We start from the raw sequence: 25,060 nt of genomic DNA, 5'->3' as shown, positions 1-25,060 counted from the left end.
AGAAAAAAATGCCACATCTAAATACTGCAATCTCATTACTTACCTAAGCCAGGCTTCCTCAGTCTGGTGCACTCCAAATATGTTTAACTAGAGCACCCATCATCCTTAGCCAGCATTCAACATAACTGGAAGGTACAAGGCTTGAGAAGCCATGTTATAAAACTACAAAGTTTTTCTAGGGTAGCATGCAGAATCTGCCAGACTATTAACTATGCAGGTATAAAAGGAAGGGAGATTGAACACTCAAATGGTGAATTTTACATTGCTAGTTTTCCCAGAAATGGGCAAGGTGCAGCTGACAAATGCATCCAGTTTTTCAATGGGGTACAGAAAGTGAATTTGTATGTTAAACCACGATGTCTCTCAATACATACCGTAAAGGCTCTGGACAAGGGCATTTCCCTTCCAACATGTCACAAACAGCGATGCGAATAGTCTCATGTCGAATGCATTCATTGTAATTTTTACTGTCTCCTGGATGCCTTTCCTACAAAAGAACAACTGCTGAGTACCTCTCCACTTAAGACATACAAACAGAAAAATAATTATTTACAACATACCCCACCACCGATGTAGTCCAACTATAATTAAAATGATCAATTCAGCTAAAACCAAAATAAAAACTGAATACAGTAAAATCAATATACGTCAAGATGTATTTATGGTCACCATAAAATAACATACAGTTTTATATAATGAAAAAGCTCACACCTATAACCTATTAATCAGACTTCACGAATACACTTACAACAGGATGGCCCTATCTTCTAATTTTATTACTGCCAGTCTCAATCCTGTTCACGATTGCTCCCATCAATCAATCTAGATTATTAAATAGATAGGTTAAGTATGTCTTAAATGTGTCCAAAAATTAGTGGGACCAGAATAGGAAAGGAACAGAATTCCATAATCAGTGACCCATGCAAAGGGGATGAAGCAACATAAGGAGAAGCAACAGAAAGGACCCCCTATCCTGCTGATCATATTGTATATTTAGGAGCATGCCAGGACAGGAGCCGGGACAGGTAATGTGAATGGCTAGCCACAGGGCCTTCAACACTACCACCAAAAGCTTAAATGGGGTTCCAACCCTAAGAGGAAACTAGTCTAAGACCTGATGAGAAAATATGGGAAAAATGAGGGAGGGAGGGAGGGAGGGAGGGAGGGAAGAAGAGTCCACAGATGGTTGCAGTAGTTTAGGCAAGAAACGCCAGGGCCTGAACTGTGCTGGTGAATGGGCAGGAATGGCCAGGTTAATGCGATATTCAATAAATGAAGATGGCAGGCCTATACTGTTCAGTTGCTGCTATAAACAGATAAAGTGCATCTTCTAACAAGACTCTGAGGTTCCTGGCCACCAACACCGGAGCCGGTGCACAGCCCTGCAGGAGAAAAAAACACAGCCTACAGAAAAGATAAGCGATATGTCTGCAATTATATCCCTTGCCCCATATCAGGTAAAATTATTTTAATTAAAAAAAAATGAGAGCATGATATGCTGGAAAAACAAAGCACCAGATATCAATGGTATCATCCTTCCAAGAAAACCTCTGGGCTCCATAGGCAACCTTAAAAAATAACAACAGTAGATGGCTATAACACAGCCTTTTGTTTGGAAAGTGCCCCTTTGCCCAGAAAAAAAAGGATAAAAGTAAGCTCGGATGGTAGAGAGTATCTTAGAATTTTAAAGGGAGTGTCAGGGAGTAACTTCACCAGTTCCTCCTGATAAATAGGTATTTTGTAACAGGTCATTCTCACCATGGTGATCACTTTGTAAATACAGAAGTGCCCCACCTTCTCTGACAGTTTGGGAGAATACCCATAATAGAATCCCTGGGGTTCTCTGAGCTTGGTTGTTTTCTTGCAGACGTTTCATTACCTGACTAGGTAACATCTTCAGTGCTAGAAGGGAGTGGGGTTTGCTCTCTGTTTATATACAGTGGTTTGCCCTGTCAGTGTTGGGTTTTTTTTCTTGGTAGTTCCTAGATTAGGCTGTTGTTTACTGCTTGATTGTTTGTCTGGTGTTAACCTGTTATTAATCCCTGCTTATCTGGGTGTTGATTGCCGGCAAGGAGGTGTTCTGGACTTTTTGCATCCATTTTATGGTCTCTTTTGAATGGTGTGTAAATGTTTATCTCTTTGTGCCTGTTGACGTCTGACTTGTCTGAATACCAAACTTTAAGGAATTCCTTCATGTTTTTGGATTTAGCTTGGTCTAAGATGCTGACAGTTTCCCAGTTGAAACTATGGTTGAGTCTGTCCATGTGTGGTGAGATTAAGGAGTTTTCATCGTGTCTTCTGATTGCTAGCTGGTAGATAGATAGATGCGCTCTGCTAGTCTTCTGCCTGTCTGTCCTACATAGTGGCTGTTACAGTCCTTACACTGTATGTTGTAGATGACTCCTGTTTTTTCTTCTTTAACACCATGATTAACACCAGACAAACAATCAAGCAGTAAACAATACCTTAATCAAGGAACTACCAACTCAGACAAACAATCAAGCAGTAAACAAGAGCCTAATCTAGGAACTACCAAGAAAAAAAACACATCCCCTCCAACATTGCCAGGGCAAACTACTGTATATAACAGAGAGCAAACCCTATTCCCTTCTAGCGCTAAAAGATGTTACCTAGTTTGGTAATGAAATGTCTGCAAGAAAGCAACCAAGGTCAGAAAACCCCAGTTTGCTGGCTGAGGAATTCTGGGAGTTGAAGTCCACATATCTTAAAGTTGCCAAGGTTAAGAAAGACTGCTCTAGTCAAACTAATCAAACTGCAGAAACCAGTCAGTCATTTCACTCAATCAGTAATCATACACATACACACTGATAAATATATACAAGAATATACAAGATGCACTTTAAATCAGAGATATAACCTACAAATGGACAACAGAGTTATGGAACATGGCATTTGCCTTTTGCCAACAGCCTTGCTTCTTCTGTACAGCAATAAGTCTTAGATAAACATTCCCATTTGTGCTACTGGGATCTTTTTCCTTAAGACTAACTGCAATAGTGAGAGGAGGATTTGCCAGGACCAGTACTTGGAAAGAGTAACCTTTCTTTTCTTACATGTTGTCAGTCACTGAACACCCACCCCCTCCACACACTATTTTTAAAAAATCGCTCTCATATGCACAAATGCGACTTTTTAGAAGCTAATCCTTGCTGCTCTGTGGCTTTCAACAGGACTAACATAAAGAAGAAGAACATAGATGGCTGAAAGAAAATGTCCACTCACTGCTAACTCCAATCTAGCCCAAAACTGATAAGGAACCTTTCTGAGGGAATACAGTCCTTGCTTAAAAAGGTTCCTTGTCATTTGCTACCATATGAAGGCTACAGAACTTTTTAATAATTCTTTATTTCTGTCCTAACATAATAGGCTTTCAACGTAATTGGGAAGCAGATACGTATGTGGAAGTCTCACTACCCTTTGAGACTGGGATGTCTGTTTAAAAGGATATCCAGGCGCTCAACAGGTCCTACTGCTTTGCCAGATTTTTTTGGATTTTTTTCCAACCCACTGGAACATTTAAGAAAAATCAAGTAAAAGGCTCAGGATTCCAGTCTGTCTGTCAGCAGGGTATCTCTCTGAAAACAGAAGAGAATGGGCCCAATTTTTGTATTGGAGGAAAAGCTGGCAAAAGAGAGTGAGTTTGAAAACAGGATTCGGCCAAAGAGAAAAAATGAAGGAAATATTTCCCCAATGCATCCCTATCATAGATGTCATTCAGCAGTGGATTGCAATGTTGATGATTCCTCCATTCTAAACCCCTCTCCATCCTCCTTCTTGGTCATGTAACCCAGAGTGGAGCTGTTATAAAGAGAATGGAAAAATATTCTAGAAGCTATGCTCTGCATGCTTCCTCTCGCTTCTTTAAATCTGCATGTTATGCCAATCTTTTCATTTCCCAATGGGAGAAAGTCCCATAAACCACACAATCCAAAATCAAGGTCCTTACCTGTTCAAAGCCAGGTTCATTGTGATAGGGATTCTCAGTCATTAAAGACTGTACAGATATAAGCACCGAAGATATGCTCTGTGCAGGGCTCCAGGCTGGACCAGTCCATGTGCTGCCAGATAGCAAGAAACGGGAGCTTATTTTCATATGTGCGACAAAACATCATTTCTTAATGGACACAGATGGATTTCAGCATATTTTGATGTAGCTTGCCACATTCATGAATCCAGTTAAATGAAAAGTATCTAGTGGGGGGAACAGCCCCTGGGATTCAAGGACAAAAAGGTGCTTCAGAACATTCAGGGACACAAAGGTAATACCTGTCTGCAAGTCTTTAAACAGTTGTGCCTTTTCCTGGGATCGTGCAGCCATTGCAAAAGAGACCGAAGAGATGCTGGGAAAAGATGCAGCTTTATTATAAAGCAACGTTTCTCAACCTAGGCCGGTTGAAGAAGTGTGGACTTCAACTGGGAGTTGAAGTCCACACCTCTTCAAGTGGCTAAGGTTGAGAAACACTGTTATAAAGAGTTCCAGACGAGTGCTATGTGAATGCTCTGAGAGGCCCAAGCACCTTTTTCTGCTTGAATCGAAAGCATTGTATCTAGGCCCACAAAATGGTAAGTCAAACTGAAGAGTTACTGTGGAGCCTTAGAAACAAAGAAGAAAAATGTTACATTCATGAGGTATCTTGCAGTATGAAGAATAAATATCCAAATGTTCTAAAGATCAATATTCATTGTCCAGCAACAATAAACTCACATTCAACTCTGGGAAAGAGAAGGTCTTTTCGGGTTAGGGCTACATTACCTCAGGTTACTGTGTTGATTATTGCAGGCCTATAAGTAAGTTATCCAAAGTCAGCAGCAGGTAAGGCTAGACCTTAATGTGCATTATGCCTCCTTTTCTCTGACTCTTCTGAGCTGTTGGGGAAGGGCGCATTACCAAAGATCTGAACTAACTGCAGAAGTCTTCTGAAATTAGGCCTAGGGCCATATGCAGTCCTAGGATTGCAGGTTGTCCATCCACTGTAGAGATTAGACTGGACTTGCAATTTCACAAAAGCACCATAGCATATGCAAATGTTCACAGCAGGCATAGAATTCAGCATCTTAAGAATTGTTAGCTAGAATGCTTTAGTTCTTATGATAGTACAGAAGCTGGCTGGGGTACCAAAGAAAACGCCCAGTGGCCAACATACAAGATTCCACTTAGCTCCTTGGCTTTCTGTACTGGCACTGCAGAAGACTGGTGAGGAGTTAGTGGTGTGGACTCCTTTTTCCCTTTGCACATGTAAGAAACAGCTATGCAGAAAGGGTTATTTAGCAGCAGAGGCAATTTGTGTGGGTACTGCACATTCCTCCACATGTGCACTTAGAAGCAAGCTTCGTGGATTGCTGAATTATACTGTTAATCATTCTTGCCTGCCTCTTATCTGTATTCTTACTTATCACCATTAAGATAAAGAGGACATCAGCTCCTTAATCTAACACCTGCCAAGGGAAAAGCAATGTTCTCATAAACAAAGGGCTACTTATCTGGGGTCTCAAGGTATTCACCAGACAAGTCGTCACACCATCCCCAGGTGCTGTCTATTAGAGACCCTGACTTCCCTAAAAATATCCATGGCAGACATTCCACTATCGAAAGTTATGATCAAGTCCCTGATAAGATGTGCCACCAAGCCATCCCAAGGTGCTATTGTTTATATCCCCTCTCTCTTAAGAAAAGTATAAAAATTGCCCAAACCCCCAAGACAGGGTGGGAATTCAGATTTGGAGAGCCCCTGGTCCTTGCTGGGAACTATTTCTGCAACAACCTCCTGTCAAAAGCCATTTCAGTTGAAACGTAACAGTGAATAGGGTTTATTAAAGGGGAACACACACGACCAGGTAGCAGTCCCAGACAGGCAGTAGTGTTAAAGGTGGCCAATGTGATCATACTTCTGGGAAGCAGCCCACAATTCCCTGTGGGACAGGCTTGTTCTATATCCTGATCCATCTGGACACCACAGGAATTAAAGCCTTGCAGCCCAGGTGAAACTCTGAATGCCTGTTTTTTTCAGTCAAGACCAAGACCAAGACCAAGACCAAGACCAAGACCAAGACCAAGACCAAGACCAAGACCAAGACCAAAATTCAAGTCAAGACTAAATTCACCATGGTTGGTTGGTTATTTATTTATCTATCTCCGCCCATCTCCCCCTAATGGGGGACTCTGGGCAGCTCACAAAATCCATTAAAACAATAAATATATAAAACTTAAAAGTTATAAAAGTTGGCTCCAGGTATAGAATAACTGTGTCTCACTGGATGAGACAGAGCTCCTTCTTAGTAGAGACATCTATTTCTGACATTCCTTGGCTGAAGTTACAGCTATTAGGAATGCTACGTTCCACATTAGAAAATTGTTCTAAGGCACAAGGACTTGATCTGGGCTCCAGGTAGGATTTGGAGTCCTAACAGCAGATTCATGAATTATAGCTACACTGTAGTACAGACCTCCCCACAAGGAAGAAGGTTCTACATTCTATTTAACATAAAAAGACCAGCAGTTAACAACAACAAAAAGCTTACAAATGTACCTGTGCTTATAGGTTAATAAATACTCTACAGAAAGTAATTGCTATATAGTCCTCATTCGGCAACCGTTTTAAGCTACGATGGTGCTGAATAAGGAGACTTACGACCAGTCCTCATAGTTGCGGCCATTGTAGCGTCCCTGCGGACGCTTGACAGTGATTTGGGCGCTTGGCAACTGGTTCGCAATTATGACTTTGCAGCATCCTGCAGTCACATGATTGTCATTTGCAACCTTCACTGCCAGCTTCTCAGAAGCAAAGTTAATGGGGAAGCTGGCAGGAGGTCACAAATGGTGATCTTGTGATGTCGCGCCTAATGCCCACGTGGGATTTGCCTAAAGACAACAACTGGAACTGCCATCATAAGTCAGTGCAGTCACATGATGTCGTCCTTTACAACCGTGTTGCTTAGCAGTGGAGCTCCCAGTCCCAATTACCATCATTAACCGAGGACCACCTGTAGTAGCTTTTGAACATTCAAATCCACCTGTAGTAGCTTTTGAACATTCAAATCCTTCGTCTCCAGATATACCTTGCTAGTTTGAATCTGATACAGATATAGTATTGCTAGAAGGGGTCACAAACGTAATGGCTGCAAGAGCCACCACTTTTGATTCCTGATCTCATTTTGTCAAGGATACTGACTATATTATCTATATTCAACTAGTTTGTCTTTTTTTTTCTTAAAAAGAAAAAGAAAAGAAAAAGAAAGCACAGCATTGAAGCACCCCTAGGAACTATAACACAAAGAAGAGGCTTCTTCAGGCCTTCTCCTCTACTGGCCCCACTCAACCCCAAGTAACTGAAAACAAACAGGATGGAATACAGGAGCAATCTTTCAAAGGAATTGCTTTGTGGTTTCAAAAAATACAATGTGTGTGCACTCTTTCTCTCTCTCTATATATATATACACCAAACATATACTCACACTCTCACATACATACAGAAAAGTTACTCAGTATTCATTGCTGGGTTGAAAAAAAGAGCAGCCTAAAAAGTTACAAGAAGGACCTCTGACCACGTGCACAGCTGTCTCTGGCACAGGACTGGGGGTCCTTCTTTTAATGCCTAGAGCTGATCAAAGACTGTAGAGAAAACATATTGGAATTTAATTGCCCCAAGCTTGCCTCTATATTAGAAGATGGTAGGAAGCAGCTTGCGGCCACACGTGGCTTGCAGTTACGTGGCGGCTTTACCCCCGTGCTATAGATCTCATGCTTTCCCTCTGCCCTATTCTGTTGAAAAACACAGATCCACACATGGTCCTTGAGAAAAGAGCTGCATATAAGCCTTCCCAAAGCACCCACCTGGGCTTCCCCTGGAAAAGAGCTTGAGCTGAGCTGCTCCTTACCCTAGAATACTGAGGCAGACCTTCCCATTTCGGTAGAAGTTAGGGTTAAACCTCACTGTGTTATTCCCAGTTGTCATCAGTTTGACCCGCGGTGGATGGATGGGATAATCTGGAGGACAGCGAAACAGGAACAAGAAGAAACCCCCTTCGTAAGGCGTGTCAAAGGGGCCTGTGATCAACGCATGAATCTGCAAGAGAAAAGCCCAGGCTTGCGCAAACACTTCTGACTGGAGGCACCAGTGGCAGCATCTGCCCCGATGCCAACGGCTGCCGACACAAGTCAGGGGAGGCAGAGAAGGCTTTCTGCAAGCAGTTAGAGAAAACTCAGACACTTCTTAAACAGCTCAAGCCTCAGATTTCATTCCTACCTATTGAGTTGAAGCAGTAAAAATCATTACTGCTTTGCAATGCAGTGGAGAACTCCATATCAGCTTCCCCAGTTTTATTTTTCTTAATTCAACTGAACCGGTAGTTTTGACCTTTAAAACCCTAAATGGATTAGGAACATGTGATTCAATGTCAACCTGTCTGACTTTTAAGATCAGTCACAGAGACTCTGCTTGTAGGCCCCTATCAGTTGGCAGGCACAAGGCATAATGGCCTTATCAGGTCTAACTCTACATCTGCAGAATTCCTGCCAAGTTGAGATAAATTTTATTCTATCTTTGCTTTTAAGTGGAATTAACAAACTTTTTACTTCACCTGTTTTATTGACTTTATGACTTTTAATGCAGTTCCACTCTGATTTGACCAGTTATATGATTTCTGATCTGGGCTCCTTCTTTCCCCTCCAACAGCCCATCAGCTGCAACTGCCCTATGGGTAGCGTAAATCTGGTGTTGAAAGGATAACATCATCTTGCAATAAGAAAAGAAATGAGACAGCCATTTCAAAGCCTCAGTCTTTCCTCAGGCTGCATTAGGGCCACCCTGGAGAAAGTTGCCTCACTGGGTGATTTACTTGATTTTCAAGTGTGAAAATCCATTTGCTGGTGGTTAGCCTAGCAAGAATTTACCATGAAGAAGCAATTCTTTAATTTTTGTAAGCTGCACTGGAAGCCCTTCTGAATGAAAAAGGGGACAATAGATTTTAAAGTAAATAAACATTTACTTAAATTCCGAATTTGCTTGAAAATCTGAAAGTTTACTAAAGTGTCACAAACTCATTTGAGCAAGGGCTCAATGAGAATTTCAATTTCCAAGAGAGCCTTGGGGCTATATATCATCCTTGGATTGACACACTATTCAGCTAAAAGATTCATCATTATAACTGACTGGTGAACTGATCATTATTTGACTCTAGCTATATATATTAAGAATATCATTACGTGAATGACAACTTTAAAAAAATATACTGTTAGCTTGCTGCCTGCTCTTAGTCCCACAGCATTTGGGAGAAAATCCAGAGATGCAGCCAAGTTTTTCTTACTAGCCATCTGTTATAACTGCAGGCATGTCCAGACAAGAATACTGTCACCAGTGCTGAAAGTCAATGTCCAGTGCTCAAAACAATGGATTGTAACAACATTTTAATTCTCATTTATCCTTGATCTTGTTAGGAGGTATAGACTCATTAAACACTGTTAGCCAAATCTCCCTCATAGGGCAGTTTTGAGGGGAAAAAATGGGAAGGAGACTACGCACCCTGAAGTTTTTGGAGTGAAAGGCAGAATAAAATTGCAATAAGTCAATGCCACTGGCTCACATTTACCACTACCTGTTTTATTTTATGTATTGATTATTCCAAGTTAATCAGATTCATATATTATTTTCTTTGCAGTACCTAGAATACTTGGTAAGTTTGATCAGTCAAATGACTGAACCTGGCTAACCCATAGCTAAAACAAGGAGAATTAGATGAACAGACCCAAATATATGCATATATGAATAACATACAACTTGTTAGTTGTAGAATTCATTTTTTCTCATCTGCAAGGGATTCAGATCAAAGGAGGTCTCTAGAGTTTGACACATTCATGCATTTAAAAAACCAGTATGTCCATGCCTCAGTCTTTTTCTTTCATAAACATACAATATCTTGTACTATAATTGAAAAACCAAGGCCACAGGACTAAGGATGTCTGTCTAAAGATCAACAGTAAAGGCAAACTTAGCCCAATTCTATTTCTATGTAAACACCTTTTAACAATTTCATCTCCTCCTTACCATCAATTTCCTAACCCACTTCTCTCTTTTAGACTCCAAGCCTGAAAGGCAGAGCCTGTGGCTTACGTTTTACACAGCAATCCACAGAACATACAAATATTAGGAATAGCAGCCCAGTGGTATGTACCACTTTTTTAATAGCACCACTCCCTTTGTTTTTTCTCATTTCAACTAATTTCTCAATATAAACACAACATAAGCTGGGCAGTACTGAAAAGTTTCTTAAGGTGAAGAAACCTATACTGTTATCAATTTATCTCATTTTGTTTTTTATAGCAGTTTTTCCAAAATGGTGCCTATATGTCAAGCCATGATATTATTAATGACTTCCTTCTAAAATTGTTAGGAAAACCGTTTGGCAGAACTACAGAGCAGGCATTTGGATACCACCAACCTTGGTCATATCGTGGGGGTCAGGCACAACGAACATTCCAGGAGGCGGTTCCTTATAAATTGACATGATATCCCTGGGAAAGAAAACACACAAACATACAAAAGCAACAATCAATAAAATACATTCCTGTAGTTTGCATCCCATTAAGTTTCCTCTTAAATTCCTGCAAATAATCTTGCTTAAAAAAAAAGTCCAAAGACTGCCCTAAACAGTGCCCAAAATACCCTTGACCCTAAGAATCATCTGTAATGTTAGGTAAAAGTATCCTCCAGTCACATAGTACCTATGTTAATCAGTATACTATTTCTGATAGAGGTGAATATGTGTAGCTCAGGGTTGAACTGAGGAGTCCTTGGGGTTCTCTGAGCTTGGTTCTTTTCTTGCAAACATTTCATTACCCGGCTAGGTCACGTCTTCAGTGCTAGAATGGGATGGGGTTTGCTCTCTGTTTATATACTGTGGCCTGCCTTGCCAGCATTCCACAGTATATAAACAGAGAGCAAACCCCATCCCATTCTAGCAATGAAGACGTTACCTAGCCGGGTAATGAAACGTTTGCAAGAAAAGAACCAAGCTCAGAGAACCCCAAGGACTCCATACTATTTCTGCTTATTTGCAACTTGTTACTCACATCTCTTCTTATATCTTGTACACTTATGGACAGCCCCAAAACACAATGAGGAAAGAAAGAGAGACCTTCCACAGGGAAGGGGAGGGGAACACAAGGAATCTAACATGAAGGGACTTATCACTGCCCACACCTGTACATAAAGAACTGTTCCCTCACGACCTGCCATTAGTCTGACAGCATACATTGATCAACAAAAATTTTCTGTGCTGAACAAGATATTTTGAAAGTTACTGCCCACCAACATACTTGTTACTTTCTTCTCACTGAAGGATGAAATAAACTGAAAGGTGAGCAAGGTGGCCCTGTACTCCCTAAGTGTATAAAATATATCAACAGTGCATTAAAACAACGATAGTTTTGGCTGAAAATAATGCCTTCCCTGGCATAAAAACACCTTGCACTCCCTGGAGGCATTCAGTAACATGTGTGAGAAATACTGTAAGGCTCCTGCAAGTTGACTTTCGTTTTGATGCTCTTGTATTTGTCCCAACAATAAAGCTTTTGTTGCTAGGGTTGCATAAAACAGGTGTTGACCACTCCTGAAGTACTTGTGTTTAATTATAGGAATAACCCCAAACTGTCCCTTATAGCTAGTTCTCACTTCTTTGCTTTAAGACAAAGTCAGTGTGTGTTTGAATTGTATGAGGACACACAAAACAGCTGCCTAGTAAACTTTACTTAGCAGCATTTCTGCTCTTCAGAATCTCCCCTGCAAGTAACATCTAGTTGCCCAGATGTGGGCAAAGATTCAACTTGTAGCTTTGCTTGTGCTAAGGAATGTGTTAGCCAGTACCTGGGCAAATAGCAGAAGGGCTTTCCCTTCTACTGAGCTTTTTGACATGAACTAAAAAGATTAATTAAAAGAAGACTACAGGCTCAAAAAATCCTTGTTCACCTGCGCCTTTCACCTACACCTGAATATGTATATTGGATATCTTTTAAACAGATTTTTTTTAAAGAGTTCTGAAACATTTGAGTAAGAACTACACAGAAAAAAAAAAATACCAGCACACAAAAGAAATAAACTGGAGGCTAGAATCCAGATCTATCTCTACCATCAATTCAACATATGCCCTTGGGCAATAACCTCCATAACAAAATAATGCTGATTGCCTGCCTTTTAAGGCTGTTGATGCAAGACGAAATGCATATACAAAAGAATACAAAATCAAAGAAAGATATAGCACTGCTTAGAACTCTCCTTCCATGGACAGCTAAAAATATGCAGAACATATTCTCGGAGTCTACTCATTAGTATAAATTTAATTGAATTGTAAATATGTTAAATACCAATTGGTTTCTGATGCAAAATAAGGAAGTTAGCTTTAGAATGAAGCAATCTTCATTCAGTGACTTTATTAAGGTTCAAATGACATTGGATTTTTGTGTTCAGGGACTTTGGGAATTTCCCAGTGGAGGGAAATCGTAAGGTGGCTTTTGTAGTCGGAAGCTTATTACATTTGAATTTAACACACGTTTAGAGATCTGTATTTTTACGAGAAAATGCAGGAATGAAGCAGATGAAGCTGCCCCAACACTGCAATCTATCATCAGCAGGAATATAAAATAATGCTGTGGAAGCCTGACCTCACCACATCACGAAATACAAGGGACAGATCGAAATGCTTGGGCGGGGAATGGAACTAGGCACTCTGCACATGCTCAGAAACGCCGCACCCTTCCTCAATAACTCACGCTTCGCTCAGGTACTGGCTAAATTCCTTAATGGAAAGACGGGACTGATAACATGTACTTCCTTCTTCCACTTTCCGGAGCGCCTTACCGTTTGATGCGGAGCAGGCAGGCAGCGCTTGGCCTCTCTCCGTCCCAGTCGCCACTAGTCGTGGGGTCCCAAAAGGCCGAATGTGAAAGAAGCACTCCGGCAGCGGCGGCGGCGGCGGCCGCAGCAGGGGGAATTCCGGGCACCGAGGCTCCCGCAGACCCGACTCCAGATCCCGCTCCAGATCCGCCTCCTGCCGAACCCAACCCCGCCACCGCCCAGAGCTCGGCTGGCAGGAAGACGCCCGTGCCTCCGCCACCCGCTCCAGATCCCGGCCCTCCGCCTGTCGGGGCCGCCAGCACCGCGGCCGAAGCTGCCTCCTCAGCAGCCGGACTCTCCGCCATCATCGCCAACAGTCCCGGCTACGCTTCCGGGACCTCCGACACCATCGACAGAGGCGGGCAGAGCGGATCACAATGCACCACCCACTATCGACAGTGGGACACATCAACCACTGAGGTAGAGAGTCCCAGAGCGCCCTACGTTCTTGGTTCCTTCAGTCGCAGTTAGTGGAACATTGATTACATAGAATCCTAGAGCATTGTCCTCACTTCCGGTTCCGAGTAGTAAGTTCTTTCTATCCGGCGTGGGTGAAAGTTCTTAAGAAAATTACTGGAAAGGGAAAGCTTCTGCCACCTGCGTATGGTGTTATTGGCAAAAATACAAAACCAATTTTCTACTGTTTTCTTCCGAGATGTCTCCTCAGTCTAGCTGACAGACATAGGATTTCCTCGTGGTCATCTGTCCAAGTATTAAGCAGATCTGACCGTACTTAGCTTTATTCAGAGAAGTTCGGGTTGGAAAACTAGGACAATTTTTAAAAAAGCCTTCGGTATCAGCACATGGAGAAATCTCTACTGCCTTAAAAAAGCCACATAACAGCGACAAATAAGAGTCGTCTCCCAGCCAACATCCGTTTTAATCTTACGGTGCTTATTTTCGTAGCACTACCACCTGAAGGAGTTTGAATTGTACTCGTATCTTTAAAAAGTAGATGCCAGGTAGAAATTAAACAGGTAAAGCATCACTTGATTGGCCAACGCACCGTGAGATTTTTTAAGTGAGATTGATGAGAAAAAAGATTATGAGGGGAAAAAACCCACTTATATAGTTCCTTTTGCACGACTTTAAACAAATGGTACGTGGCAAAACAAAATCTCCAGCATGATCAACTTTACCATGTATTTTCGATTTCCACTCTCTTGATCTGCACATGGAGGAGTCTACTGCATCGGGAACCAAATTTCAAGGGGAAAAAACCCTGCAGCTCTTTGCATATTTTTTTCCCTTCTGCAGCCATGCTAGAACATCGCCCTGGAACCGCCAAAATACTTACAAAATTATAGTTTTTTTTTCCGGGGGGGAGTGCTAAATAGCTATCAGAATATCTTTTCAAAGAAACTGCTTATCAATAAAAGCCTATCCTACGAAGCTCGATGCAACGAATTTCCACCTGCCTGGATGAATTCAGTCTTTCAACACTGTTCCCGGAAATTCCCTTTTATGGGCATAGGCACAGCCCCTTCGGCTTCTTGCGTACGGTTTCCTGAGATGCGCGCAACATAAGCTCCGCCCCTCCGGAAGTGAGTTCTGCTCCCTAGACATCTTTGAAGGGCGGTACAATAGTCTCTGTGCCCGCTGAAGTCTGTCTGTGCAGAACCCATCGCTGCTGCTTCTTGATTCTGCCCTCCGCGAAAACATCGCTTAACGGAGGCTGTTGTGGATTAAGTCCGTTTTAGAAGGGTACTAGTTAGGATTAGCCGGTCTCCATTCCCCCTACCAAGGAAACATACTTTTAGAAAACTCTGGAGGTCAGAGTCCTGTCCTTTGTCAAGCTGAAACTAATCCTCAGAAAATACACCCTTCTCTTTGTCCAAGAGCACCCTAATTATTATTCCATTTAATAGCAAGCTCTGGTGTATATATCCCAAAATCGAATCAAAACAAGATCGCTGAGAACACAAAAGAACATTAATGTACTCTTTTAAGATTTGCAAGCATAATGCAAAATAAATGTACACAGTTTGTTTCCTGTTTCTTTACCCTTGCTTTTATATTATCTTGTTTGATGAAGAGTTTTGCGGTATTCAGAATGTTCTGCAACCCTTTGCACTTGTTTTGGTTAGAGCTGATAAAATGTTGCCCCACTAGAACCAAACAGCAAATATCAGATGGAAAAGAAACAGATTTTTATGGCTTGAACTTTCATAAACTTTATTTAAATTAAATGTGTCGGTTGCAAGAAATAACCAACTCCTCTAGAAGAGAAGTGGATCAGAAAAGTTTATCTGATGATGGAGTCTGCAAATATTGACTGGCACTCTTTTCATCTGAGGCCAAACTATGTTGCAACACCTTGTTGCAGACCTCATTATACACCTTTTAATACCAATTTTCTACAGATTCCCTTTTATTATGACTTTGTGGACTAAAATCCATTTTGTTAGATGCTTGAAATATCCTGAGGTTTTTACACATTGGCAGAGCAGTAAACAATGAGGTAAGAAGAAACTAGGATGGAGATGGTACAGCATATTATTTTAGTGGGACACTTAGTGGGATAGAGATTTCTATTCTAATTATCCATCAAGCATAAATCTCCTAACATTTGAAGCGTAAAGAAAGAATGATGAAAGACAAAAACCAAAAAAACTTGAATTGTATTTTATTTAAAGTTTGTTTAGATTTCTAACACCCCAGTGAGGGAAGCAGGCTTAAACTGAGAGGACAGCAGCTGCAGGGTGGTTCCAAAGCTTTTTACATGGCAAATAAAATGAGGAATGCCACCATCAAACAGAAGAGCCCCATGGCTTCTGAAAGGGCAAAACCGAGGATAGCGTAAGAAAACAGCTGCTGCTTGAGGGATGGGTTCCTGTAGGTGGAAAACAAAAGAAAAGCCTGTAACATAAACTCCTATTGGATTCTCCAGAATAAAATGTTACACGTTTCCCAATCCATTATGGACACTGAAAAGTTAAGCAGCATAGATCATAGGTACTTGACTGTAACTCATTTAAAATGTTAGGAATGCTTGCATAATTCTGTTCCTATCTAAATGAAGGCTATATATCCATGGAAACCTGTTTGTTTTGCCAGCATATGACATATTTTAGCTTTTCTCCTGGTGTCCTTGTGCCTAGAGTGAATGGGAGATATGGGAATGAAGCTGGAATTATCTTTCTTAGAATAAGGACCACTTCAACTGAAACCTGAATATGATCTCAGTATCCACATTAATTAAAAAGTCAGTAAAAGATGTTCCTAAATGCAAAATGCTTTATCTGTTTTCAAAAAAGACAAACTTTTTGTTTCAAAGGTATAAGAACACATGCATGTATAATATTCCCCCTTCCTCACTAAAATGTATGCATCTAGATGGCATAAGTAGCAACTCAGAGAAAGGTACACTTCAATGCTATATAGACTGAAGAAAATAGCAATAGAACAAAAAGATAATTATTTTGTGAAAGAAGAGGCAATGCCCCAGGTGGCAAAAGCACATGTTTAAGACAAGGTATGCCTTGGATGCTTTGGAACTGCTTTTATGATTTCCCAGAAAGTGCGTCTCTTAATCAGCGGATACATCATATTAGAGGCATTTCTCCAGCAATTTGATGGCCTGAGACAGAGAACAGCTTTCACCCTAATCTGATGCAGCACTTTCCTTTCAGAAGTGCTGGAAGATATACAAGAAGATATCACCACCATTACAAGTATACTGCTATGAGTCAGGGCAGGTAGAATCTATTGAGCATGCCCTCTTCTATTCTCAATTTTACAGGGAACCTTGCACAGCCCTAATTAATCCACTTCTGAATAGTATTTCAGGATTTACTACCTGACAGTATGTACAGTTTCTGCTATCTGAAACCAACCCTGAGACAACACATAATGTAGCCAGGTTCTGTGTGGCTATAAATTTTGGTTTTTTACCTTTACAATTTTTTTTAGTTTTACTGATTCATACTTACCCAGTGTTACTTATTTTAATTATTTTATTCTCATTTTTAGGCCTACTCTTATATTCATTTTGTGCTGGTTACCGACCTCAAAAAAAATTGATTTAATATAATCAATAGATCTGGGAATGATATTTGTATGTCATCAGCAAGACATTTGATAACAAAATTCCATTCAGAATCCAGTACTCTCTTCTAGTATCTCTCAACTGTCAGCAAAATTTGATTCTTAGAAGATGGGTTTATTTGTGGATAAAGGTCCTAAAATAGTTTCTTACTTCATATAAGTAGTTTTTCCATGTTAATTTACCTGGCATAACCAATGATTAAGCTGCCAAACACTGTTCCAATCCCAGCTCCTGAGCCAGCTACTCCCACCGTAGCAGCACCAGCACCAATGAACTTAGCAGCTGTATCAATATCACGGGAGACAGCACTGGTTTGGAATTCCCGATGGGTCAGCTGACGGGTGGAAAAGTCAAAAGGCTGTGAAATGAGCAAATAATTAGCACAGTTTGAGCCAAACACCTGAAAGTTCCATACAGTTTTCCTTATTCAAAAACTCATAATCCAGCTGTTACCTAATAATGTCTTAGGACATATCCAGGAAAGATGTGAGGGGTAAGGAAACAGCAACAAGGTTAATGGCTTGCCAAACTTTTAGCCAAAGGTAAAATATAACCTTCATGATGGAGTTGGCCTCTAACTCCCATCATTCCCAGCCAGCACAAATAATAGTAAGTTTTGATAGAGCTTGGTGTTCAACAGCATCTGGAGAACTAAAGGCTCCTCAAAGTTTCTAAGTACTGGAGGTCCATAATAATACAACACAGAAAGCCAACTCAGAGTTACTGCTGGATCACAGAGTAGAACAAAAACAAAGGTTAACTTTCTACTAGTCAAACTCCCTACTGAAAATCTTAGAAAATCCTGACCTCATCTGTGCCTGTTTAAAGATGACAGCCACCACAAAACTACAAATATGCAGATTCTGAAAGCCTCAGTACTATATAGATACACTTGTACTATTTATACATATAAGAAATCCTTATTGTGCCATCTTTAAGTTTAAGAGGAAACTCCAGGAAAGCAATTAAACAAGAATAATAACTACAGAGTCAATTGGAGTCAGGCAGCATCAAAACTGAATGAATAAATATTTTTTTAAATGGTCCTTGAAAGTTTAAATTCATGTCCCATCTAATTCAAAGTAATTTTATACTGATAGTGAGAGGAAAGAGAGACCAGCTGAGAAGATGGCCATTAGGATACCTTTTCAATTTTCAGTGCTGTAACAGCTGAAAAAGCTGGGGGGAAAAATTGCAACATCAGGATGGGCACCTTCTTCTTTCCAGTACTACGTCAGTAACATTAAACACTCCTGACTATATGGAAAGAATAGTTTCCTATAGTGACATTGCCTCCCTTTTGAGGAGGCCAACATTGATGTGTGTAAGTTGTGGAATATATAAATACAGTTCTTCTCATGCTCCCAGTTTGCAGAAATACTATAAAAAGAGGCCTGTGGTATCCTATAGATCCAAGGATCAAATAGCCCATTTCCATACTTTCAGAATGTGATGTATAATACTAACAATTATTGTTTATACTTACCTGCACAGTCTGAGTCTCTGGCCTGCTCAATAAAGATAGGGAAGCTGGCCTAGTTAGAATTCGAGAACAACAGCGGAACTAGAGAGAAAAATACATCAGTTTATATCCAACTGTACAAGGATCTATACAGTAGTTTGAACTGTCTATTAAAACCTACAATAACTTTTCAGGATTGTTGGATCTTCTTCCAATCCATCTATTTAAAATCCTTTACATTACATATGTAGCTTGAAATACTTGAAAAACATTATCTGACCAGCATATGTCTTACTGTATATGCAGAGAACACTGCATGTAGCCCACATAAAACTAACCTAATCTTTTCTTACTAAAAAGTATTATGTAAAAGACTTAATTGACCAAAGACATGGTAGGCGGCAGAGTCAGAATCTAAGGCCCACCTGTGGATGAACAAAGCACATGAAAGAGTGTGACTTAGAATGTAAGAACAGTAAATGATAAAGGGAATGAAATGAAAATAGGCATATTGTAATCTGTGAAACTAAAAGAAAAAGAAAAAATGGAGTAATTCTGAATGAAGATGGCCTAATCTGGCATCCTGGGGAAGATGGCAGACTGAAGACAGCTCCATGTAAAGCGGAGCCAACATCTGTGGACTTTTATAAGGAGCCGATTAACGTATTGGCTCCTATAAACCTCTCTGGATAAAAGAGAGAGACTGAGAAACTGCCCAAGATGTTTCTCTTCCTAAAATTGTTCCTCTTCCTCACAGAGAGACCACAAGGCAGTGACCTCAGGTGAAAGGGGAAATTGGGAGACTGGGAATTCTCCACAATTGCTCAAGCCACAAATGGAGCCTTGCTCAAGCCACAAAAAGACACTAAGTTTGTACACTTCCCTTGCTAACTGCCTTCTAATTGCCTATTAACTATTTCAAAGAAGTTAGACACCTGCAAACTGACAAGGCTGGAAATAGCCAGTAAGTGCCTTCAATACTTAATATAAGAGTATGAAGATTTATTTTTATAAATTTTAAGAACTTAAAATAAACAGCAAAAAGCAAAACAAGGTTTTGGCTATAGAAAGTTTTAAATTAAGGGCTCAGAAAGTGTAGGAAATTGGACTTTGAATATTAAGACTCTGAAATTACAAAGAATCGTTTTAAAGAGAAATTGTTTTTAAGATTGAAGACATCATAAGACAAGTAATTTAAAATGGTATTTAGAGATATCTTTGAGGAACTGCATCAGGATATTGAAACAATTTTGTCAGCTATGTTGTGTTTTTTTGAGAACAGTCTCCTGGTTTCTGGGCCAGGACCTTAATCATTACACCAAACTGGCTCTCTAGGTCACCTAGGCTGTTGTGAATATATAGGCAAGTAGAAATCCATGCACTGGTGATAACTGCACATCATGCTGCAATGGTTAGTAAAAATGGAAGAATCAGAGATAAATTTTGGGGAAAAAATGTGCTATATTCTAAATGAACGTGACCCAGGTTAAAAGTCATTCTGGATGGAAATTTGTTATATCTGTGACCTGACTGGATGAGAGAAACAAAATATGAGAGTACAGCAAAAAAGTGATTGTGCCATACAAATACCCAAGGATGAAAGAGGATAGTGACTATAAGGGTCTGTTTGTTTCAGATACATATATGTCAGGAGAAGCATAAAAGAAAATTGAATGCAGTAAAAATGGGGGAGTAGAAAAAGAAAGAGGTAAGAAGTTTAAAGAACAAAATGCAATGTATGAAGTGGTATATAGACATGATGGTTTGCAAACATAGAAAGATATGGAGAGGTATAATGAATGGCATTGGTCTCTTCTCTTAATTCATGACTTTAATTTCTTTGACTTACTATTTCTAAATCTTTCTCTGTGCTTTCATCACTTTGGCTACCACAAAAGAGAATAGTATACGTAGGTATGTACATACTCTATATTACAAAATGCAAAACTTAAAACTTCAAATGTCTATACTAAATAGCTGTTTTACAAGCCTATGTGGTTAGAAATAATGAATTTCCATCCATAAATACAGAAAAAATTCTTTGATTCTCCCATATGAAACATACTAAGATTATCCCATATTTTAGCACATTATAATCTCTGATAACTGAAAACTGCAGGTTAATATTAAGAAACATTAGGTACAGCAGCATCACTGGGTACAATCCAGACCACTTTGCACAAATAAATTATATTAAATTTTGCAAAACATTGTTTATACTCTTATATTTTGTATAATTTGTAGACCACCATGAACAAATGTTTCCAGTGCAGTTTCTAGATAAACATAATAAAATATCAAACATCAGCACCCAGAATTACTGCATTTACCAATACAGAATTATTTTTAACTCCAACCTATATCTGGATGATAAATTTCTTTGTCTATCTTCAGGCAATAGCTTATAGATATTTTTATAGTCCTAAAACACGGATGGGCAATATGCAGACTTTCAATGATGCTAGATTATAACTGCCAACATCCTTCACTAATAGCTATACCAGTTCAGCTGATGGATATTGGAATTCAACAAATCAAGCCGCACATTGTCCATTCCTATTTTAAATACAGAAACAAAACCAACTGTAAGCACACCTGCAAATTAAACTGATAAAATAAGCTAGGCTGCATAATTCCTTTATAAATACATAGGGATTCTGTAGTCATTATTATTTTTAAGAACTCTTTATCATAAAAATTGTCCAGATAATTATTTTAGACCATCATCATCTCAGCTCCCTAAAGAATACATTCATTCAAAGCGGGGGAGGGGGGGCTGAATCAATTGGACATGTTTTCTTACCCTGTGAGTTTTATTCATATTTTCAAACTAGATTAAATCAGCCCTTATTTTTTAAAAAAAATGATTAGGTCACCTTGATGAATGTTATTTAAACTATCTACCGGCAGACAGAGTCACCAAAGTAACACATACATTTGAAAAGTTCTGCTTTTTGGCAAAAGGATTCATTAGAACACTGAATCCTCATCAAATGGGGGTGATTTATAAGATGGGTTAAGGTTAAGTTATGGGTGTTATTTTCTTTATTGCTTATACCTTTAGTTATATTCTAGTCTAGGACCATAATAAAGTACATTACTTACTATTTTAACTGTGGGAAAATGGCAAATATTGTAAATACCGTATATACAGTAGCTGTATATTTTCACTTCAAAACAGTTTTGTCAATAATAAATACATAAATAAATAAAAATGCAATGTTTTAAATAGCCAGGGCACATATTTTAGAACAGACGTAATTATGCAGTTAATTGCCTTTTCCTCCTACCAAGTACACATCACTTCAAGGCAATCAGGCAAGGGCACTTTGTTCTTTCTTTTCTAAATTATAAGATAATTGGTCAGTCATAAGAGATGTGGAAAACAAACCATGTTGAAACAATTTGGTTCCGGAACAGTTTGTTGTTTTCCTTGTACCTCCAATCCAGGAATTCCAGGGATAATTTGTGCATTTTTGGAAATGGGCTATTCAAGAAGAGGAAGTAAATTGTAGTACTCCAAATACATGCTGCTTCCAAACTTGTCTGGAATCAGAAACCATTTTCTATACTACTCTAACTACTTCTGTAAATGGATAAACCACCCTTGAAACACTCAAACTGGCCTTTTCTGAAGGTTAACTGAGACACTTCAGGGTGGAAAATTAGCAGGATGGCCCAGAGCCTGATTGTTCCACGAGGGTCCATTTTGCACATATCTATCAGTTACTAATAACTGACAGAGGCATGTACCAGATGAACAAATAACATCGGAGATGTTTGTTCAAAATTTTTACAGATTTTTTGGAAGACTATTTTAATAAATTCTTCAGAAACCAATTTAACAAAGATCAACTTACAATATGCCAACATTCATTGTGAGGTCTTGAAAAAGTCACTCAACTTTCTCTGTAATGTAGGAGTATTAATAATTGATCTTATAGATTAGCTGGATTAAATAATTTAAGAGAAATGAAGTCATTTATTACTTTTCCTTTAAGGCAGGTACAAGGCAAACATTCCTTACCAGAGCTGGTGAAGCCAGAAGAGCTACTGGAGTCTGCATTCTGATTATCCTGAATGAAGGAAAAAACTTATCATCAGATACACATACCTTAAAAAAGTCACTGAATAAAAAAACCCAACCCTCCACTGTGTAGCAAAATATTGCCATTCCAAAGGAACATTTTTTCTTTTATCTTTGTCTTTCCATTTCTAATATAGTTTTAACAAAGAATAAATCCAAAATTAAATTCAGGGTAGATTTAAAAGAAACAGTACAGGTAGTCGTCATTTAGCAACCACAATTTGGACTGGCAACTTGGTTGTTAAACAAAGCGGTCACTAAGTGAAACCACAACTGTGCTTATGATCTTACTTCAGCTTTCCTTTGCTTTATAGACCTGTGAAGGCATAAATGCAAAGTTACTTTTTTGTCACTGTTGTAACTGCAAACAGTCGCTAAATGAGGACTACCTGTATTAACAAAGAATCCTATTAAAGGGTATGGAAGAACCAGATGTGACAGCTATTAATTGTGTCACACTGACTCTCCCAACAGAGTTACCATAACATAATAAAAACTTATCAGAAAAGCAGATGAATATCATAGCTATATTACTTGACAGAAAATTACTTTTTTTCCTTCTCTTTTTTATAGAGGTTATAGACTCTGTTAGTGATAGGGAAAATATTAAATCCTGATTCAAAGAAGATGTTCCTAGGAGACATCAACACAATTAGTTACAAATGTACAGCTACAGATATCTCATAACAAAATCTGATTTCTCACAGTTTCTCTGCTTCAAATAGTAGCTTTCTAACTAATCTGTTTCCAGATGTTAGAATACATCACTAATAGCAACATAATATTTTTTTTTTTATATATACCTCAATTTAGGTATCTAAAAAATTTAGACATACCATTCATTTCTATCTTCCCATTTAAACTCCCATTCTTTACCTGTTTTGCCAGTTTCTCAGAATGGTACAGCACAATATACATAGCCTTTAGAAAGTCACAGTAGAGCCACTCATTCGTTTGTTCTCACCTACATCAGCCAAATACATATTAATTCAGAAGCCAATTTCACTATGTTCAATTGAGTTTACTCTCTGTTAGCATCAGGATTACACCTTGAACCGACGGATTGTAGCCTAACTCTACCGGTGACCTCAGGAACCGCAAGGTGCCTCATGTTGGAAATTCTCTGAGACTCGTCAGAGAGGAGCCTCTGCAACTTCTGGAAGCACTGAGAGATTTAAGGCAAGGTATCCTCAGTTGGTCAGAAATAAGACGCTGTTGTGGGGAAAAAATGCAAATACCAGCTGGGGGCCTTCGTCCTATCTGACTTCCTCCATGCAGCCGTCTCTGTACATCCCTGTCACTACTTTCCAACGGTCTCCACCCTCAAGCACCCCGGCTTCCTGCACGGCTTCTACCGCCCCCGGGCGCAGCCCCTACGGCCGCCTGCGCCCCGCTCCAAGGCGCCGCGCTGCTCACCTTCTGGAGCAAAGAAAGACTCCACCGAACCCTCAAAGTCGCGGTTCTTCCAACCAGCGCAGCCAAGCCCCTCCCGCCCTCGCTCACCTTGCCAATGTACCACCGCGTCCTCCGCTCCTATTGGTTGACGCGACGCAAGGAACGCTACCCGGCCGCAGCCCGGTGGCTGACGGGACACAGCCTCCTTCGCTGCTCTCGATTGGGCTGCGCCCCGCGCGCTCCTGTTTTCACTCAGTGAGGATTGGGTAGCGCCAAAGGACTCCCTGTTCGCCCATTGGCTAGCTCCCTCACGCTCTCGGGGAGGTCCATAGAAAGCGTTAGAGGAGGGAAGACGGAAGGGGTGGGTTACGTGTTCATGCTTGGGCGGTTGGAGGTTACTGGGTAGTGTGGGGCTGTGGGACGTGGTGAGTCACGTACAGGAAACGGACTTCCCACGCGTTGCGGTGTACGAGAAACTCCGTGTACGAAATAGTCATCCTCTTTTGTATCATTTTTGTTGCTGTGATAAGTTTCGGTTTCCATCAAGTATACTTGTAAGGCGCTTGCGCGGGATTTGATTTCGCTGCTGCTTCTCTGTCGAGGGCCGGTCTTCCCCAGTCTGGTGCTTTTCGGATTCTTCCCATCTCGGGCCTCCATAGATTGTAGTCTGCAAAATCTGGAGGTGTAAGGGGTGGCGGAATGTGAACAACTGTTAGGGCAAAAAAAAAAAAAATTCTATATGAATCGTTTACTTGTAGTTTTGTATCTTTGACACTATCAGCCCATTCTCAAAAATCGTTAGAAGTTACAGTTGTCAAGAGATCATAGCATTGGAAGGTGCCATAAACTCCGAAGAAGCTTTATACTTACAATTAAAGCCTTGGCAACGTAAGCGTATATTTCAGGAATGTTTAATGTCAGTGTTGGTCAAAATAACAGTAGAGATGTTGGCTTTTAATTTCTTTGTTAGTGGATTATTGGTTAACAGACTACATAAAACTATCAGGTGATCAATGGTAGTTTATTGTTAAAATAAAGATATTATCCTGTTGAGAATCTGAGCTGTGGTTTGTTTAACCAAAGTTTGTTGAATAAACCAAATTGGTTGGGTTGACATTTAACTAAAAAAACCATAGTTCATAAATTACAAGAGCTGGGATTGC

The 25,060-nt window shown here is 39.9% G+C and overlaps 2 protein-coding genes across 3 annotated transcripts in view; both read right to left on the bottom strand.

Annotated features, from left to right (window-relative positions):
• Positions 1–13,633, bottom strand: part of UBE2Z (ubiquitin conjugating enzyme E2 Z) — a 24,138-nt gene extending 10,505 nt beyond the window's left edge. Inside the window, exons 1-5 of the mRNA XM_088143483.1 lie at positions 12,870–13,633; positions 10,456–10,528; positions 7,897–8,084; positions 3,968–4,079; positions 375–487 (exon numbers count right to left, since the gene is read on the bottom strand). Coding sequence (XP_087999609.1) covers positions 375–487; positions 3,968–4,079; positions 7,897–8,084; positions 10,456–10,528; positions 12,870–13,213 — 830 coding nt within the window. The 5' untranslated portion in view covers positions 13,214–13,633. The remainder of the gene's footprint in view (positions 1–374; positions 488–3,967; positions 4,080–7,896; positions 8,085–10,455; positions 10,529–12,869) is intronic.
• Positions 13,634–15,514: 1,881 nt separating this feature from the next.
• ATP5MC1 (ATP synthase membrane subunit c locus 1) lies at positions 15,515–24,093 on the bottom strand. Of its 2 annotated transcripts, none has more exons than XM_007428496.4 (5): positions 24,006–24,093; positions 22,443–22,491; positions 18,440–18,517; positions 17,136–17,311; positions 15,515–15,738 (listed from the first exon to the last, which is right to left on the bottom strand). In XM_007428496.4, exons 2-5 carry the CDS (start codon positions 22,479–22,481, stop codon positions 15,624–15,626), a joined length of 408 nt encoding a protein of 135 aa, XP_007428558.1. In that variant the 5' UTR covers positions 22,482–22,491; positions 24,006–24,093; the 3' UTR covers positions 15,515–15,623. The 2 variants fall into 2 exon arrangements, with proteins under 2 accessions (XP_007428558.1, XP_007428557.1); XM_007428495.3 differs by having other exon boundaries at positions 23,919–24,057.
• Positions 24,094–25,060: the final 967 nt, after the last annotated feature.

The sequence above is a fragment of the Python bivittatus genome, unplaced genomic scaffold, assembly GCF_059951505.1.
Source record: "Python bivittatus isolate LINGU-HERP-01145 unplaced genomic scaffold, Pbiv_v1 ctg000410_np1212, whole genome shotgun sequence".
NCBI lineage: Eukaryota > Metazoa > Chordata > Lepidosauria > Squamata > Pythonidae > Python > Python bivittatus.
Note: the sequence above shows the minus strand (reverse complement) of the source record. Positions and strands in the feature narration are given on the sequence as shown.